Below are 18,679 nucleotides of genomic sequence, written 5' to 3' on the forward strand. Positions count from 1 at the left end.
TCGCATTTTTTGACAAGTGTTATTACCAATTTCAATCTGATTTCTTTCCTAACGCGAACCGATTCGTTCGAATAGAAAGATGAAGAAAATAGAATTCATTGAGAATCCAAAATTAAGACTATACGAGAATGACATATCTTTCGTATCGTGCACGTAAAGGAATTTCATCGGTGTGAGGGAAGCTTCAAGATGCAGAACGATCGCGCAACTAACACCTGTTTCGACATACAAACGCGCTCGCGACAGTCGCGGACCGGTTCGGTAAAGGTCGCATTTGCACGCTTTCAAAGGGTTAACTTCTTGCTACGAGTCTCAACTTCTAACTTATATCCCTTCTAAATTATATCCTTTAACACCCTTAACGAAAAACAACATTACTTTCGTTTTATTTTTTTCGATCACAAATCTTATCTTTCGAAAAGTATTGGAAGAATAAATAATCGAACGAAATGTAATATCAAAAATTCGAAAAAACAGAAAACACGCGCACACAAAAGTACGACGAATGTGGAAAAAAAAATTAAAAAAAGGAAAAAGAGAGTTTATCGATGAGCGTGTGGTGGGCTCAGAGGGGGGCAAAAGTGGGAGGAGAAAGGGGGGAGAAAGGGGGGGAGAAAGGGGGAATAGGTTGTGCCGACTGGACGAGAGAACCAGCCTGTTCTCTCGAGGTCGGTCACGTACGTCCGTATAATACTCGTAATACATGTAATACAGATAATACCTGTAATACCTGTGTAACATCAGCGTACAGGCAGCCGACGACCGCTGTTTCTCTTCTACCTCCTTCTTATGATCCACGACTTTCCCCCTCCCTCCTTGTCCCCCTCCTTCCATTTTCTACGTTTCTCTTTATCCATAATCCCTTTTTCTTCATTCTCTTTTCCAACATCATCGACAGATCAAATGGTTGGGACACCGTAAAACCTTTGTGCTAATGATTTGCGTTAGATCATTGAAGATTGTTTCGAAGATTAATTATCAAAGGATGTATCAAAATCGCGTAACAATTTAAGCTAATTAAAAGGTTTACTTGGAAACTTTTTTTTATTGGCGTTCAACGACAAAAAATATTTATGAATTATTTCGAAACGATACGCGGGAGGGGGGATACAATTATCTTGTAAGTTTTATCGCTCGACGATGTATAAGTAAAAAATACAAAATAAAATATACGTTCGATTAAATATTATTATCTTTGACGAATAAATTTTTTAACTAGGGTTACAAAAAAAAAAAAACAAACAAAACGATTAGAAATTATTAGCGCGTTGATTGATTCGCGAAAAAAATTGGGATGACAAAAACAAATGTCGAACGTGAATAAACTTTGTAAAAAAAGAAAAATAACAAAAGTAAGTTCAGAGTAAAGTAAGAAAAAGTAATGAGGCTGGGGGAGGGGGAAGGGAGTGGGGGGGGTATAAGAAACGGTGGAATGCTGATTGTAAGTTCTTCTTGGAGACCTACAACAGTAGTAGTAGGCTATTTTCAGTTGGCTCGATGGACCCCGATGTTTTTCTTTTTGCTCGGGCACCAGGCACAAACGGCTGCTTCAGCCAACAGTCTCTGAACGACGCTAGCTAGCTAGCCAGCTAGCTAGCTAACTTACAAGCACGAAAAGAATGAGAGAGAGAAAGAAAAAGAAAGAAGGAAAGAGAGAGAGAGAGAGAGAGAGAAAGGGGGGTTTCCCCGGGGAGCAAGGGGGTACGAACGGGTTGCCGTTCAGGTTTTGCCGCAGGGGATCGTTAAGATAATCGCTGCTATCCTCATCCTAACTTAGCCTTAGCAGCACGACGTATACACGACTCGTTCGACTCGTCTTCACTCTCCAACCCCCTTTTCTCTACCTCTTCTTACTTACTTACTTTACTTCTTCTTCTTCTTCTTCTTCTTCTTCTGTTTCTGCTGCTTCTTCTTCTTCTTCTTCTTCTTACCCTTTCTTTCACCCTATTCTTTCATCTCCCTCTGTATCAGAGTGAAACATCGTGTTGCTATAAGCTTCCATGCCAGGAACGGCAGCCCTAAGCGTCCTCGAAAAACTAGTTGTTCGACTCGGATTCAAGGTTTTCGACTGTATCAGTAAAAAAACTACTTACACTCATAGAAATCTCATTAGAATGGTAATTGAATGCGTATTCTCCTCTCTTTCTTTCTTTCTCTTTCTCTTTCTCCGACCCAACAAGATGAAAAAAAAGTAAAAACACACGCGCGCGATTCTTTTGATCTTTCTCTATTTATTTTTGTTAGTAAAACGCGAAATATTTTTTGACAGTAAATGAAAATCGATAGGAAAGAATAAATAAGTTAGTCGTTTATTATTTTGTATTCATTTTTATTACAGAACCTAATCTAAATGCAATCGATATTATTCTTGGTGAAATCAAAAATGCGAAATATTGTGTTAATTTAAGATGTAAATATCGTTTTAGTAATATAAACGATTCGGATATAATAAGTAATTATATCGAAACATTTTCATTTCATTATAATATTCACTCGAATAATAGTCAAAATGGCGAAGGAAACAAAATGGAAGGAAAATGATCGAACGGAAAACGTTAACATCCCTTAACAGATTCTTCGTAAATTTCAGCCGTAAAAATTTAATTTCGTTTAGGTTCTCGACAAATGAGTACAACAACGACAACAAAAACAAACGAAATGTGGAAAGAGAGAATAAGAGAAATGAATGAATAGAAAAGATAAAAAGGAAAGAAATATTTTTCTTTTTTTTTAGGTTAGAGATGTAAAATCATAAAATGGTAGAATTTGTTTGACGCGCATGCGCGTAAAACGAACGAACGAACGAACGAACGAACGAACGAAGGAACGAAGGAACGAAATAAAGAACAATTGCGAGGTCTGGAAAGGATGAGAAGAAGCGACCGACGACGGGACCTTGGGCTCCTTGCGAGATAATCATAACGTTACACGATCTCCAAGTCGTAATGCCGTCTAATGTCTTAGGCACGATGTACATTGCACGAGTAACAGATGACTATTTGCAAAGTGCCTTTTGCAAATAGAAGACGACTCTATTTCCAACTTCTTCCCCCTCTCCCTCCCCCCGCCGTTTCACGATAGGCACAAATCTCTTTTGTCTCCTATCTGTCAACCTAATTTTGTAGGAAAAAACTTTTGAAATTGAGAGACTCGTGTACTAATAATATTGGCTCGGATCAAAGAAATCTACTTTTTTCTTTCGTTCTTTATATAAATATTTTTCTTTTCTCTCCCCCCCTCCCCACCACCGCCTCTATGGTAAAGAAATTCTTTGTAAAATTGTCATAAAACGTAATAGTAATAAACAAAAGGAAACGATAAAAGATAACTATTCCAAGCATCTTCGAAAATCCCATCAAATTCTTGAACACTCTTAACTCAACAATATACACTTGCAGCACAGAGTTAGCAAAGCAAAAGGTGAGGCCTTTTGCTTCGGCGTTACTTCTTACTTTCTAGGAGGTTCCAAGACGTTAGGTATACAGCCGCGTTGCAGTGTTTCGGGTCAACAAAGTTCACGACGGAGTTCGTTAACGTCCCCTGCCTGTCTTCGTCGTTGTCGTCAAAGAACAAGAAAAAGAAGAAAAAGGAGAAGAAGAAGAAGAAAAATAATAATAAAATATATCTGTTAGATTGAAATAGTCAAATTCATCGGACGTGAAAATAATAATTCATCGATGCAAAAATAATAATAATAATAATAATAATAATAATAGGAATAATAGTAATAATCGAAGGTTCCCGATCGCACGATGATTCCAACGATTGTGTGTAAAACTATTCAAATTCAATAGGATAGGTGGTTTATCGTTAATAATATAGAAATTCCAGGTAATAGGACAATAGGTGAGAAAAGGTGAAAGAGAAATGACAGAAAGAAGAAGAAGAAGAAGAATAATAATAAAACAAAATCTCCGATGCTATTAATTATTTAATCGATTATCAAGAATGACAAAAAGAAATCAAGTGCGACGACTCGCGATCAAAGCCGGTTGCTTGCTTTCTTGTTTTCTTACTTTCTTACTGTGCTTGCTTGCTTGCTTGCTTGCTGGCAAACCCCGACGACACCGAACGCATCCTGACAGAAAAACCGGATCCAGTTTGGGTTAAAATTAGAAGTTGAACATTCAAGGTCGACTAGATGTGCCTAAACCCATGTGAGATCCACCTTGCGCGAGTTTTGGAATCTTCCTTCCAAGATCACCTAAGATTTTCGATCATTCCTCGTATCTAATTTACACGCTTTTTTGTTTTTGTTTTTTAAACTATTATTCCTTATCGATGAATAATTCTTACAAACACTTATATATATATATATATATATTATACTTTTCTTATTTATTATATAACTATACTGCGATTTAAAAAAACAAATAAAAGGAAAAAAAAACAACTTTATTGTACCTTGATAAAGGTGTATGTGTGTATATATATATATATATACATATATAAGCAATTAACTTATCGAAGTTATCTCGATTAGAACGTTAGAGATGCGTGTAAATAAGAAAAAAAAAGAAAAAAGAAAAAAAGAAAAGAAAAATAAAGAAGAAGATGAAGAAGATGAAGAAGAAGGAAACCTTCGAACCCAAGGAGGCCACGGCTATTTGGAAAAAAATCAAAGTTCTCGTTTAGCGTATAATAATCCCTCATAAATTAGATAGTCACACATGCCGTAACGTGTTTCGAAGGACAACGATCTGCCGATTAAATGCGATTAAACATGAATATCGAATAATGATTCATCGTATGATTAGCTCGGGGAAAACGATAAAGGTTAATGCCATCGGTGTTAATACTTTTCTACAAAGAACTATGATGAGACGAACGAAATGAAACGAGCATTCCGTTTATCGTTTGACAAAGACGAATAATGACAGTATTCAATAATCTACGACAATAATTAATCAATCCAATCGTTAGATATAAGATAGTCTCGTCGTACTCTAATATTAAATAATAAAAATCAATATATACGTTCATTCTGTTGTTTAAGCACGGAATTTTAGAAAATAAAAAGATCAGTGTTGCACAGAAAAATTTCATTTCTTTTTCAATATTGTACTAATCGTGGTAAGTTGCTTTATTTTTATTAATAAAACATACAAATATTAAGTTTTTTATAAAGTTAGGACTCAAATAGTCCTATTATGCACATTTACGCATCGAATTGCATACAATTTTTATCAATAAAGAAATAACATATATAAACAAATAATAATAATAATAATTTTAAGTTTGCTTTTTTTTATATATTATAGGATAGAAATCGGCGAATTTGGAAAATAAAATATTAAAATTTGTATATAAATTTCCGATACACACGAGTAACCCAACGTGATCGTTATTTCAAACGGCAGTTGAGGGAGAGCGGGAGGGAGGGGGGGAAAAAACAGGGAAAAAAAAGTGAAAACCAAAGAAAAGAAGTTACATTTATAAACGAGTCGATTCATTATTAATTTACGAGGTTATTCTTTACCCATGCCTAACCGTATAAATCCTTGAAATAAAAATCACGATAAGATAAAACATTATTGGTCATAATGATTTTAGTCGTTTACTTAGAAACATATATTGAGAAAAAACACATGGGAAATGATATATCTCATAGCTCACATAGATACTTCTCTCTCTCTCTCTCTCTCTCTCTCGTTCTCTTTCTCTCTCTCTCGCTCTCTCTCTCTCTCGTTCTCTCTCTCTCTCGTTCTCGTTCCCTAACTAAAGCTAATTATTGTTACCGAGAATAACATCTCGTTGTGACGTGTGGTTTAACACGACGTAGACTACGACGACTACGACTACGACGACGACAATGCGTTTCCTTTTCACGCGCGTTAAACTTTTTATTTCGTTGACGACGGAGAGGAGCTCGTTGAGCTCTAACGGCCTTGATGCCGATCATGGAATACCAAGAAAGATCATACTTTACCAAGAGAAAGAGAGAGAGAGAGGGAATAAGAGAAACACGTAGACTAGGAAGATGAGAGGGGGACAGGGGGGAGGACGTATATGTTTCCAGACGAGGAAACGAAAAGGTACCACGGTCGATCGATTTTCCGCTAATTAAACGCAAACTAACTCGAATCGTTATTAGTTTATGTAACTCTAAAAATATTCCTATGTATATTCATATATATTTTTTATCCTATTTTTATAATACAGGTAAGAATCCTATAACACGGTAAATAAGTTCCTAAAAAGTGCAGTGTTGTGTGAAACCGTGACTGTATATAACCCTGAATTTATTACTTCCTTCAAGTAATTTCATTTTGTAAATATGTTAAAGAAACATTTATGTTATTCAGTGTTGTAGAAAATACAGTTTCGTATAAAGGGTTTCATAATAAATAAACTGTGTTATATGAGATCCTGAATTCATTATTTTAAGATAATTTTATTTTGTAAATATGTTTAAAAAACATTTATGTTATACAGTACTGTAAAAATACAGTGTCGCATAACAATTTTCGCAAGTATGAACTTTATTATATGAGATTCTGAATTCATTATTTTAAGATAATTTCATTTTGTAAATATGTTTAAAAAACATTTATGTTATACAGTGCTGTAAAAGTACAGTTTCGTATAAAGTTTTTTGCCAGTATGAATTGTATTATATGAGATTCTGAATTCATTATTTTAAGATAATTTCATTTTGTAAATATGTTTAAAAAACATTTATGTTATACAGTGCTGTAAAAGTACAGTGTCGAATAAAAATTTTCGCAAGTATGAACTTTATTATATGAGATTCTGAATTCATTATTTTAAGATAATTTCATTTTGTAAATATGTTTAAAAAACATTTATGTTATACAGTGCTGTAAAAGTACAGTTTCGTATAAAGTTTTTCGCAAGTATGAACTTTATTATATGAGATTCTGAATTCATTATTTTAAGATAATTTCATTTTGTAAATATGTTTAAAAAACATTTATGTTATACAGTGCTGTAAAAGTACAGTGTCGCATAAAAATTTTCGCAAGTATGAACTTTATTATATGAGATTCTGAATTCATTATTTTAAGATAATTTCATTTTGTAAATATGTTTAAAAAACATTTATGTTATACAGTGCTGTAAAAGTACAGTGTCGCAAAAAAATTTTCGCAAGTATGAATTGTATTATTTGAGATCCTAAATTCACTATTTCCTTCGGGTAATTTAATTTTGTAAATATATGTTAAATAAACATTTATGTTATACAGTACTGTAAAAGTACAGTGTCGTATAAAGGGTTCCCTACAATTTATGAATCGTGTTATAACGAGACCACGTTGTAGGAGGGTTCCTCACAATTTATGAATCATGTCTTATAGCAAAACCTTGTTGTAGAAGGACTACCTGTATAACATTTTGCCAATGTTCATTATTTGAAGATCATTAAATTGTTCTTATCTTTTTATCTTATCTTATATCCACACCCTTTTTCCTCTCGTTTATTTTCTTTATATTCTATGGTCTTCCAATGGATACAGTAGATCGATTATGAGCAAAAAAAGAAAGAGAGAGAGAGAGAGAGAGGAAGATATACAGCGAGTAGTCAATATCGATTATGGCGTCGTCTTCTAACGGTACGTAACGGTTGGCAATCACCGGTTGTAAAACGTTTACTCGAAATAGCGTAGAAGCTTCGAGAATAACCAGGAAGGAAGAAAGGGATTTGCTAAGAAGAAGAAGAAGAAGAAGAAGAAGAAGAAGAAGTGGAAGAAGTGGAAGATAGAGAAACAAAAAAATAATAAAAAATCTAAGGAAAAGAGGAAGAATTTTTCCCTTCGGGCAAACTTAAAGTCTATTCTTAGCTCGCGAATAGTTTCTCGGTAATAGTCAGTCAAGTTTTATAGTCCAATAGAAACAGAAAAGAAACAAAAAAAAAGGGTTGTTTGCGTGAGGATTTCTAAGGGAGGAATATACAATTTCATGATTTTTATTTAATTATGGGAAATAATCTTGTAACCATATGAATAGTCGTCTATGGATAACCGTGACACCTATTTTATTCGACACCATAATATAAAAATATAAAAAATGAAGTTTTTCTTATTTACAGGGGGGGGACTCAAGTAGTCCCATCTCGTACATGTTTATGCATCAAAAAGGTAGGACACTTTAAATACTTAACCTACCACGGGCGGTGGTAATTGACCGCATCCGGTAATTCGCAAAAAATATGGTCATTTGTAAGAATCCTCTAATTTGTAAAAGAAGAAAAATAATTCACTTGAAACGCATCTAATTTGTATTATTTATTTATAGATAAAATAACAAGTATATTGTTAACTATCCGATTGGTCAAAATCCTTATTCTATGTTCAATTTAAAAAAAAAAACAAAATGGTACACACGAAGTGTCGATAGATTTAATATTAAATACCAGGCATACGTCAAATTGAATCTAAATCTCATAAAATATATCTGTTAATTTAAATAGAAATGAAATATTGTTAAAATCTAATTGGAGAAGAGAAGGGGTGTTGCCGATAGAAAAATTGGAAATTTTGGATTTAAAAATATGGAGGAAAAAGCTGAAACCCTCGAGAATACGCACCACACTACCCCCTTTTTTTTGGCATGGAAACGATTTGCGAGAAAGAAGAAAGATTCTATTTCGTCGCACGCGTTCATTCAATGTTTACATAATGACGTGACACGCGTGCGCAAACACGCTCGTGTAACTCGCGAATCGAGGGCGTATGCGTAAATTATGACACGTGCGTGCAAGTGTTGAGAGGACGAGACACCGCGAGGTGGTTTTATCTGTGTTATCTCTGACGATCAGATGAATCACACGTCGTCATCTTCGTCATCTTCGTCATTCTCGTCATTCATCGTCGTATCAACAAAAATAACACACGTCAAATTTACACATTTTTTGGAAATTTTTTTTTAAAGACACGTACCCCTAATATTTAAATAAATAAATAAATAATAACGGATGTAATATATCGTACAAATATTTATTTTATTTTCAAATATTAATTGATCAGAAAACTTTGTTTTGAGATACTTCCATTAAAAAAATATATGTGTATGTGTGTTTTCTTATTGATTTTTTTTCTCTTTTTTATTTAGGAACAAAATAATAATAATAATAATAATAATAATAATAATAATAATAATAAACGAACGAAAGTGTATGCATGGAGAGAAGAAAAGAAAATAATATCATTAATATTGATTTGAAAAAAACAAATACTAATTATATCTAAAGATATTATTCAATTCGTGACGAATTGAACGGAACTACGCCAAAGAAATAATTTCCGTAAAAAATATATAATGTGTGTGTGTGTGTTTTCTTGGAAAAAAATAAAAATAAATCAAATAATAATAATAACAATAATAATAAATGTATGCAAAAGTGTATGCATCGATCGAGTACAAAAAATATCGTTCTTATTAATTAAAAAAAAAAGAATACAAATGAAATCTATTTAAATTGAAACAAATACTATTCGTGATAAAGATCGCGAAATAATACGATATCAAAAGTTTAAACAAAGCAAAATGACGATAGAGCTTCCCTTTTTCGATAAATCGATTATAAAAATTAAATTAATAACAATTTTATATAATATAAATATAATAAATAATATTAAAAAAATTTTAATAATAAATATAAGAAAAATTTTCGATAATAAAAATTATAAAGTGTACGAAAAAAGATAAAGAAAAAGAAAAAGAAAAAAAAACAAAAACCCGTAGAAATAGATGAGAAGAGATATTAAACCGGACGCGAGTTCTAATAAATAATAAATAATAATAATAATAATAATAATAATAATAATACCAATAAAGAATATAAAATGAGATCTCGCTAGAATACGAGAAACGTATAAAGAAAAAATTCATAGGGAGACATGAAAATCTTCTAAGATAACTCATCTCGCTCGATCATTTTTATTTTTTAAAATATTTTTCTTTTTCCCTTTTATTTCTTTCTCATTCTTCTTCCTTCCTTTCTTTCTTTCTTTCTTTCCTTTCGACTATGATGATGTTGCGTGTCTTGATCTCTCGGTAGACGGCGTGGGCCGGAGAACGGAAAGAAGTTGAATCGGAGAACGCGTTGTAGGAGAAGAAAGAAGAGGAGAAAGAGGAGGAAGAACGAACAGGAGGTGATGGTGGTGGTGGTGGTGGCGATGGTGATGGTGGAGTAGGGGGAGAAGGGGGAGGTTGAAAAGGGTGGGGGAGGGAGAGTAAAAGACACGGAAACGTAGGAAGAAAGAAAGAGAGAGATGGATAGATAGACAGACAGACAGACAGAGAGAAGGGAAGAAGTGAGAAGAAGAAGAAGAAGAAAAAAAAGAGAGAGAGAGAGAGAGAGAAAAAAATAAGAGAGGGGCCCCTCCCTTGCGAAGGAGTATAGCAGAGGGGCCCCTGCGCTATCCTGGTGGCTGGTCGAGTGGGTAAATGGGTATATAAGCAAGGCCCGAACAATTCCATCTCGACACACGACCCAACCTTCATCCCGATCATCACGGTCCTTCGCAAACGAGCATAATCGCACGCGCGCGACGACCATTCGCGAGTATATCAGATCAGATCAAATCAAATTGTAACGAGAAGATAGAGAGAGAGAGAGCGAGAGAAAGTAGATAAAAGGAAGATATACAGTCGGATTCTATCAGTTTTTTTCTTTTCTTATCGCGGAGTTTCTAATAACGTCGAATCGAAGCCAAAGAAACAAAGAGGAAGAAGGAAGGAAGAAGGGCTGCCCGCGCCTCTTGTTCTGCTGCCATTGCCCAGACTGCTGCCATTCGACTTCCGTTTTCACGGAACGAGTTTTTTTGACAGTTAAGGAAGATATTAATTACGTGAGTACTGACGAAATTTAATCGATTTTCAATTTATATCTTTTTTACTTTGTTTCATATTTTGTATTTTCCGTTCTCTCTTTTTTTTTTCTCTTATTTTATTTTTGTTTGTTTGTTTGTTTTTCATATTCTTTTGCATATAATATATATATTTTTATTTTTTTTTCGAGTGATCGGTGTTTAATTTATTTTATCATCGAAGAAACAATAATCCCACACTCAAAGAATCTGTTTCCTTTCGATTCTAAAGACAATGAGAAAAAGAAAGGAAGAAAAATAAAGAGAGAGAGAGAGAGAAAATGAGAGATAGTCTGTGATTATAGTTGGGATCGTTAAACTTGCGAAAGAAATTTTGCAAGAGGACAAAATGAGAAAAAGAGAGAAAGAGAGAGAGAGAGAGAGAGAGAAGACTGGTGATTTCGCTAGTCATGCCCCTCTCTCTCTCACCGTTCTTCTTTTATACCGAAAGGATAAATAAAGAAAAAGAACCGCGAAGATGTCATTTTAATTTTACGCAAAAGATATAGCGAAATTTAGAGCTAGGTAAACGAAAAGGAAATGAGAGAGAGAGAGAGAGAGAGAGAAAGAGAGAGAGAGTGTAACAATTTTTTAAACAAAAATCATCGACCCGCGGGACACGTAATTTACGTCTGAATTCGCGTTGATGATGTCTTAACGGTTCTTTTGCGTCATTTTCTTATTCTTTTGCTCTTCAACATACACACACACACACTCTCTCTCTCTCTTTCTTCCTTATTCTCTTCCTTTTTTTTGATTTCAATTTTTGGATTCGTTTAACAACCGAATTTCCATAGAAAATCATTCACGTAATTAATTATTCCATACATTATTTCTAAATAATAATTTCCGATATTAAATTAATAAATAATAATACGCGCGCGTGAAAATATAATTATTTTCTTAGAATTCATTTTCGTAAAGATTTTTACGATCCCCCCTCCAACCCCCTCCTCTTCGCGACTATTCTACTTTTTCCCTAATTTCTAATTCATTTCTGTCCAACCATATAATCTCTCATTGTCAGTCAAAACGATTGATCCTAATTTACCATTTGCTCGTTCGTTCGTTCGAAAATTAGGCGCAAATTTGTAAAACGGACGGTAAAATAATATAAAGAATAAGAGGAACATTAACGTCATTGACGTTGGATCGCTTGATCCTCCTCCCCCTGGCCCCCCTAGCAAGCTAGCTAGCTAGCTAGCTAGCCCCCCATAGCCCCCCTAACCCCGCCACATTCTTCTTTTGTAAGAGCGCTACCATTATTACAACTCTGATGATCTTGATGAGGTAATGGGTGTCCATCATCTCTCTCTCACAGGCATTTCCTCTCTCCCTATCGAGTAGATGCGTGCTCGCCACGCATTTGTCCGATTCTATGATGAAAGAGAGAGAGAGAGAGAGAGAGAGAGAGAGAGAGAGAAAACAATCAACTCTTTTCCTTCCAAATCCAATGACTCGAATTCACTCGTCGAATATTTTTTTTATTTTTTCTTCCCCCTCTCCCTCCTCTACCCTCCCCCCACACCCCCACCCCCACCCCCTCTCCAAGACCACGACAACAACGACGAGGATCGTACGATCGTACGACCGATCATTTTAAAATCGAAATAAATGTTATTTGAATTAAAACGCGAATGAATAATATCTCGTTAGGTGTGTGAACTATCTAAAATATATTTAATATTATTTAATTAATATTAGAATATAATACACTTATATATACGATATAAGGAAGAGTTGAAAAACAAATTGAAATTAAATATGATTGTCGTTGTTGTTGTTTGTTGTTGTTTGTTAATACTTTAATCGTGAAATTATTTAATTACAATACTTTTTTTTTAATAATTATTATCAGGTGATAATATGAATTCCACAGACCTTTCACAGAACCTTCTTATTCTTTTAAACTTTAATGGATTCGATAATAATAAATAAAGGTGTATGTAATGTTATAAAAAAACAAAAAGAAAGAAAGAAGAAAAAGAAGAAAAAGTAGAAAAGAAAAAAGTAATATCGCGTTTAATGGAGGATTTTCAACGGAATGTTTCATACAAGCTTGCTTGCTGCTTGCCTACCAGCCAGCTAGTCAGCCAGCCAGCCAGCCAGCCTTCGCGTTAACTCGCTAAAGCAGTTAACGGCAAGATTCGAATGAGAATAACGAGTTAAAAGTTCGATCTATCGACGAAGAAGTCGATTGCCTTCGTAAGAAACTTCATGATTGCGCTAACACAAACCACTATCGAGAAACACACAGAGACAACTAACCTATCGGCGTGGTTACGTATATGTTGCTTGCCAAACACGAAATCAAGCTAGTCGGGGTAAAAACTGGACGGACCGTTGTGTGTCCTTCCCGTTCCCGTTCCCCCTTCTTTCTATTTCTATTTCTATTTCCATCTTTCTCTCTCTCTTTTACCATCTCTCTTCTTACCCATACTACTACAACACTACCGTCGTGGTCGCGTTCTTTCCCTTTCTCGATTCTTTCCAAACGCGAACGTTTGTTACACGCATTCCATTTGATTTCAAACTTCGAAAGTGTATCTCTTTTTCATTTTTTCTTTTTTCTTTTTTTTCATCTCAACCGAACGAAAATTATCGCAAATGATTTCCTCCCACCTCTGCCCCCCCTTTTTCTTGTTGTCGTTGTAATATTTATTAAACATCGAGAAAAACCCATCAACGGAATATTTAATCGCTCGTGCGTGACACGAGGAAAAAGAAAGAGAAAGAAAAAGAGAGGAAGAGAAAGGTTTATGCCTTTGTCATAAAGTGATCGCGTGTTTAATGCTTTTCAATGGGAAATCAAGTAAAGGCATTTGCGTTCTCCGTTTTCACGCTCCCCAACATCAATCGTGTGTCCGTTTACGTCGTACAATATTGTTCAAAAATAAATGGTGAATCACATGAAAAAAGAAAAAAAAAAATAAATAAATAAAATTATTATAAATGCCGTGATAATAAAAAAATATCTCTCATGGCAATCGTAAATCTTCAAGGACATTTTCGAGAAAAATGAGCACCAGGCGTCCCCCCCCATTCTTTTTCTTCTTCTTCTTCCTTTCATAACGTCGCTTCCTTCCTCTACGAAAGCTTTCCCTGAATATTAAGAAGGTTTAAAGCATTAATTATTTACTAAGGGGGGGGCGAGGGGGCAAGGGGGGGACAACGAAACTAAAGTTAATAATATCTTTGTAAAATAATTGTGTCCGAAAAACTCGATACGTTTTTTTTTTTTTTTTCGATGAGAATAACAACAACAACAAAATTATGTCTATTTATGGTAGAATTGATTAATTCATTCATTCATTCATTCATTCATTTATTCGTTCATTCATTCGTTAGATGTTTCCCATGACGACCCATGGCAAAGATTTGATCCTTCAGAGACACGCGCCAAGTTGTGAAACGCGTGCACGAAAAGAAATACGCAGTTATATGTGCGTGTGTGAGTGTGAGAGAGAAAGAGAGAGAGAGAGAGAGGGAGAGAGAGTCATACGCGTAACAAGCGTGAGGGGCGTGCATCCTGTCATTAGTTCCATATAACGTGCTCGCCTTATTCAATGCATTCGGCTCAATGTCATCCGTCCCTCTTCTTCCTGCCGATTCTTGCACTAGCAACAAGCAACAGTAGCAGCAGCAGCAGCAGCAGCAGCTCAGATACTCAAACCTAACCTCACTTCTCCTCTCCCCTCCTCTTATCTTCTTTTATCTCTCATTCGTCATCAGCCCCCCCCTCCCTTTTCGTTCCATTCAAAATCAAACATAACTGTTACATATTAATTATTCCTTCTTGATTCTTCTCAACTGATTGATTAATTATTCATACCTATTCATACGTATTTATGTATGGAACAAGCAAGTAAACGTAATACATTAATAAATGTATTTGTATACGCGTACAACATAATATTTTACGTATTTACGAATAATTGATACACCTTAGTTAATATTAATAATATTCGTAAATTCGATTTGAATAATTTCGATCGATCAATCGATTTATTTCGTTCGTCTAATGTCTCGTACGGAGACAATTTCTCGGATAAATAAAAAGTTTGAATTGTCATTGAATAGATGATTAAAATATTGTAATTGTTTACGCGAATCTTATTTTTACGAGAGAAATATCATTTTTCTTCTAAATATTACTCGATAAATCGGAGAGAAGAGAGAGAGAGAGAGAGAAAGAGAGTGATTATTATTTGTACGCGTAAGAAAAATAAAAATAAAAACAAAAAGCATAATTACGAAGAGAGAATACACGTTTGCGTTTGGTTGCAGATCGACGACGATGATGAAGATCGTGTTAATATCGATGATATGCTTGCTGGGTGCAAGGGCTGCTCCCTTGGCGTCATTGACCGAACCAGCATCAGCTGCATCGGGACCATCGGCAGCTGTATCGGGACCATCAGATGTCGACGAAAATTCGGAAGCTGACGTACAATTTTCGGTCGAGGCTGCAACAGCGACTCTCAGAAGACGAAGGAACGCGGAGAATCCTCAACAAAGCCAATCCGCCCCCTCCTCCTCCCCTCCCTCGTCTCACGAAGCACCATTGGAACAAGCTGACGAAAAAAAGGAACTTCCTGCTGAAGAACATGCCGATGCACCACCGCAAGCGGTGCCGCAATCCTCCCAGCCAGAAGCTCAGCCGCAAGCTCAGCAGCAGCCACAAGAACAATCTGCCGAGGCTAAGAAGGAGGACGAAAGTCTCAAGGAAGCTGCATCCGAAGTAAAGGAAAACGTCCAAGCGACGTCGCAAGAGGATCACCCTCAAGCTGAACCAACCGAAGCGGCCGAGAAAAAGGTAAGTCCCAGTATAATCGGTTACCGTCATCGGAATTATTATACTCGTGTGTGTATTAACAACACAACGGCTATTACATTTCGACGTTGCGTCGTTTCAGGAACAAGCAGCAGCACCTGCCGAAGCAAAGGACGTTGCCCAATCCAGCGAGGAATCCCAAGAAAAAGTAGATCTAACGAAAAAGGAAGAACCAACTAAAAAAGAAAAGAAATACGAAGGACTTAGGAAAGTTGAAGAAACTTTGAAAAAGGACGAAGAAGCCGTGCTACCGGCTGCGGCGGCGGCGGCGGCGGCTACGTCTGAAGGTCAAGCACAAGAGGAAGCCGAAAAGAAGGTTGAAAATTCTAACGATGCCGACAATAAGAACGAGGAGGCATTGTTGAAAGAGGAAATAAAAGCCGAAGAAAAGCCAGACCGCGTGACTCGCGACGCCGAGGAAACTGCGGCGGCGCCAGTTGTTTTACTCGAGAAATCTCAGGTTAATAAAGAAGATGCTAGTAACGAAAATCAAGAGAAGAAGATTGATGATCATCAAGCCGAGGAAAATAAAAATAAGGAAGAATCGAAAAAGGCGGCGACTGGTGAAATCGAAAAACCAGTAGAAGAATCATCGGCCAGTGGTAGTTCATCGTTGGCAAGCGGTGGTAATCAAGATGAAGGTGCTGCTAAAGATGAGAACAAATCGAGCTTGTTACCGCAGGTCGAGAAAGAAGCTAAGAGCGCGGAACCCGAGGTAGCGGCAAAGGAAGATAAACATTTGGAAAGCGTTCCCGAGGCTGCTGGTTCAACGTTGCAACAAGAAACTAGCCAGATCAAGCGAGATGCTTCGGTTATTAACGAGGAATCGGCAAAATCAAAAGCAGCCGAGGAGGAATCACCCAAGGAAGAGATCAAATTGGAAACGGAAGCGGCAACCGTGGCGGTTACACCTGCAACAACCGGGGCTGCCGAATTAAAGGAATCTTCCTCCTCCGAGGAAGACAAATCCGTTGAAAAGGATGACGCTAAGAACAACAACAGCGAGGAGGACGACGACGATGACAAGAAATCATCCGAGGAAAAATCTTCGAAACCGGCGGAAGAATCTAAACCGGAATTGTTGCCAGAACCGGAGGAAGTCAAGGACGCGAAAGTAGATTCATCGGTCCAACCAAACGCTCTCTCCTCGTCCCCTTCGGTACAGGAAGACAATAGCTCCTCGCCGGTAATTCCTGCTGCTAGCAGTAACAACGACGCCAGCCAGAAAAGCGAGGAGAACAGCAGCCAAAGTAACAGCGAGGAGAAGACCGCCTCATAAAAGGATCCCACGCTCGTTTATTATACACGATCGGCAGGAAATTCACGAGACCCCCACCACCACCACCACCACCATCATTCCCGAAGGTAAATCTAGAGAAAGAAAGAGAGAGAGAGAGAGGAATAGTCGCCGAGAGTGAGAAAACGACGGAGAATAATATCGGAATCCGAGATATTAAACGACCATCGACAACAACAAAAATAATAATAACAACAACAACAACGACGACAAACTAGCTTAAAAAAAAAGAAAAAAAAGGAAAAAAAAGAAAAAAAAGAAAAAATGAGAAAGAAAAATAAAGAGAGTGTGTTGTACGAGCATCAAAATGCGGATGTGTGCGCGTGTGTGCATGTACGTATGTGTCAAGGCAAGGTAGAGGTAGTAGAGGTAGAGGTAAAAAGGTAGAGATAGAGATATAAAAAGGTAGAGGTAAATGATAGAGATAGTGGTAGAAATAGCAAGGTAAATTTAATGATAGAAATAAAAAGAAAGAGAAGAGGTAGGAAAGGAAGAGAACGAAAACGAAATAACCAACGCGTCCCCCGATCGCGACGATGATGTAATAATAATAATAATAATAGGGTGTGCATATATTATATTGCTGCTTTGACGCGCAACGATTCCGAATATCCCCCCGAGAAACGAATTTTCTTTAATCGAGGAAAAAATAAGAAAAAAATAGGAAAGAAAGGAGGAGGGAGGGAACGTTGGGAGATCACGCGAGACTCAACATTAGATTTTTTTTTTTCTGTTTTTGTTCGCGTGGTCGTCCTTATCTTCCTGAGGATCCGGTTCGGCGAATTTTCTTCCTCACCGAGCTGCACCCTCGTCGTTCGTCCTGATGTACAATTACAACCAACAACACGGCTCTTACTTCCGATGGATTGATTTATGGATGGAATTGGATGGATAGATGGATGGATGGATGGATGGTACAGGTGGACGAATCTCTTCTGCTCTCTTCTGACTTTACTTTTTCTTTTCTTTCTTTATACTATTCTTTTATTTCTTTTGTCGCTATTCTCATCCCAAAATTTCTACAATTATATATATACACATATTTATATATATATATATACATGTTTGTGTGTATATATATATATATATATATAGAGATATATATATGTATATCCTTTTATTTTGTTTTGAACGAACGTACACAGATCACACCTAACCAGACCCATTCCGATAGATTAGCGATTAGTTCTCGAGTCTGTCTTCTTAGAGTTTAACGCGTCTCATTCTTATTACTTTTATTATTTTATTATTATTATTACGTTCTAGTACCAGTTCCACAATTATTATTAATATTATTATTATTATTATTATTATTATTAATATTATTATTATTATTATTATTAATATTATTAAGTTTATTATTATTATTATTATTATTTTTATTTTTATTATTATTATTATTATTATTATTATTATTTTATTTTATTTTATTATTACGATTTAGTACGAGTTCCATAATTAATAATAATATTATTATTTGTATTATTGCTGTCATCATCGTTATAATAATAATAATTATTATTATTACTGTCATCTTCAACGTAAGATTTGGCGTTACTGATACCAATCCTCTGTAAAAGATAAAACGAACAAAAAAAATGGAAAGAAGAAAAAAAGATAATCAAGTTAAATAATACTTACCCACCTCTATACACAATATTGTTCTCATCTTACATGATAGCTAAAGTAAATAGGAGAAATCATGGTACTTTTTAA

At 35.7% G+C, this 18,679-nt stretch overlaps 2 protein-coding genes across 5 annotated transcripts in view; one reads left to right on the top strand and one right to left on the bottom strand.

The window, feature by feature from the left end:
* Positions 1-18,679, bottom strand: part of LOC122515135 (serine/threonine-protein kinase S6KL) — a 44,499-nt gene that overhangs the window by 20,994 nt on the left and 4,826 nt on the right. The window lies entirely within an intron of this gene.
* Positions 10,418-17,432, top strand: LOC122515134 (neurofilament heavy polypeptide-like). The gene is made up of 3 exons (XM_043632347.1): positions 10,418-10,814; positions 15,120-15,648; positions 15,749-17,432. The coding sequence occupies exons 2-3, from the start codon at positions 15,130-15,132 to the stop codon at positions 16,943-16,945; spliced, it is 1,716 nt and encodes a 571-aa protein (XP_043488282.1). The 5' UTR covers positions 10,418-10,814; positions 15,120-15,129; the 3' UTR covers positions 16,946-17,432.

The sequence above is a fragment of the Polistes fuscatus genome, unplaced genomic scaffold (assembly GCF_010416935.1).
Source record: "Polistes fuscatus isolate 324 unplaced genomic scaffold, CU_Pfus_HIC Scaffold17, whole genome shotgun sequence".
Taxonomy (NCBI): domain Eukaryota; kingdom Metazoa; phylum Arthropoda; class Insecta; order Hymenoptera; family Vespidae; genus Polistes; species Polistes fuscatus.

What these genes read in the sequence shown, in the direction of transcription:
- LOC122515134 (XM_043632347.1), top strand. Translation starts at nt 15,130, where the DNA reads ATGATGAAGATCGTGTTAATATCGATGATATGCTTGCTGGGTGCAAGG. An exon ending in CCGAAGCGGCCGAGAAAAAG is followed by an intron (nt 15,649 to 15,748) that starts GTAAGTCCCAGT and finishes GCGTCGTTTCAG; the next exon opens with GAACAAGCAGCAGCACCTGC.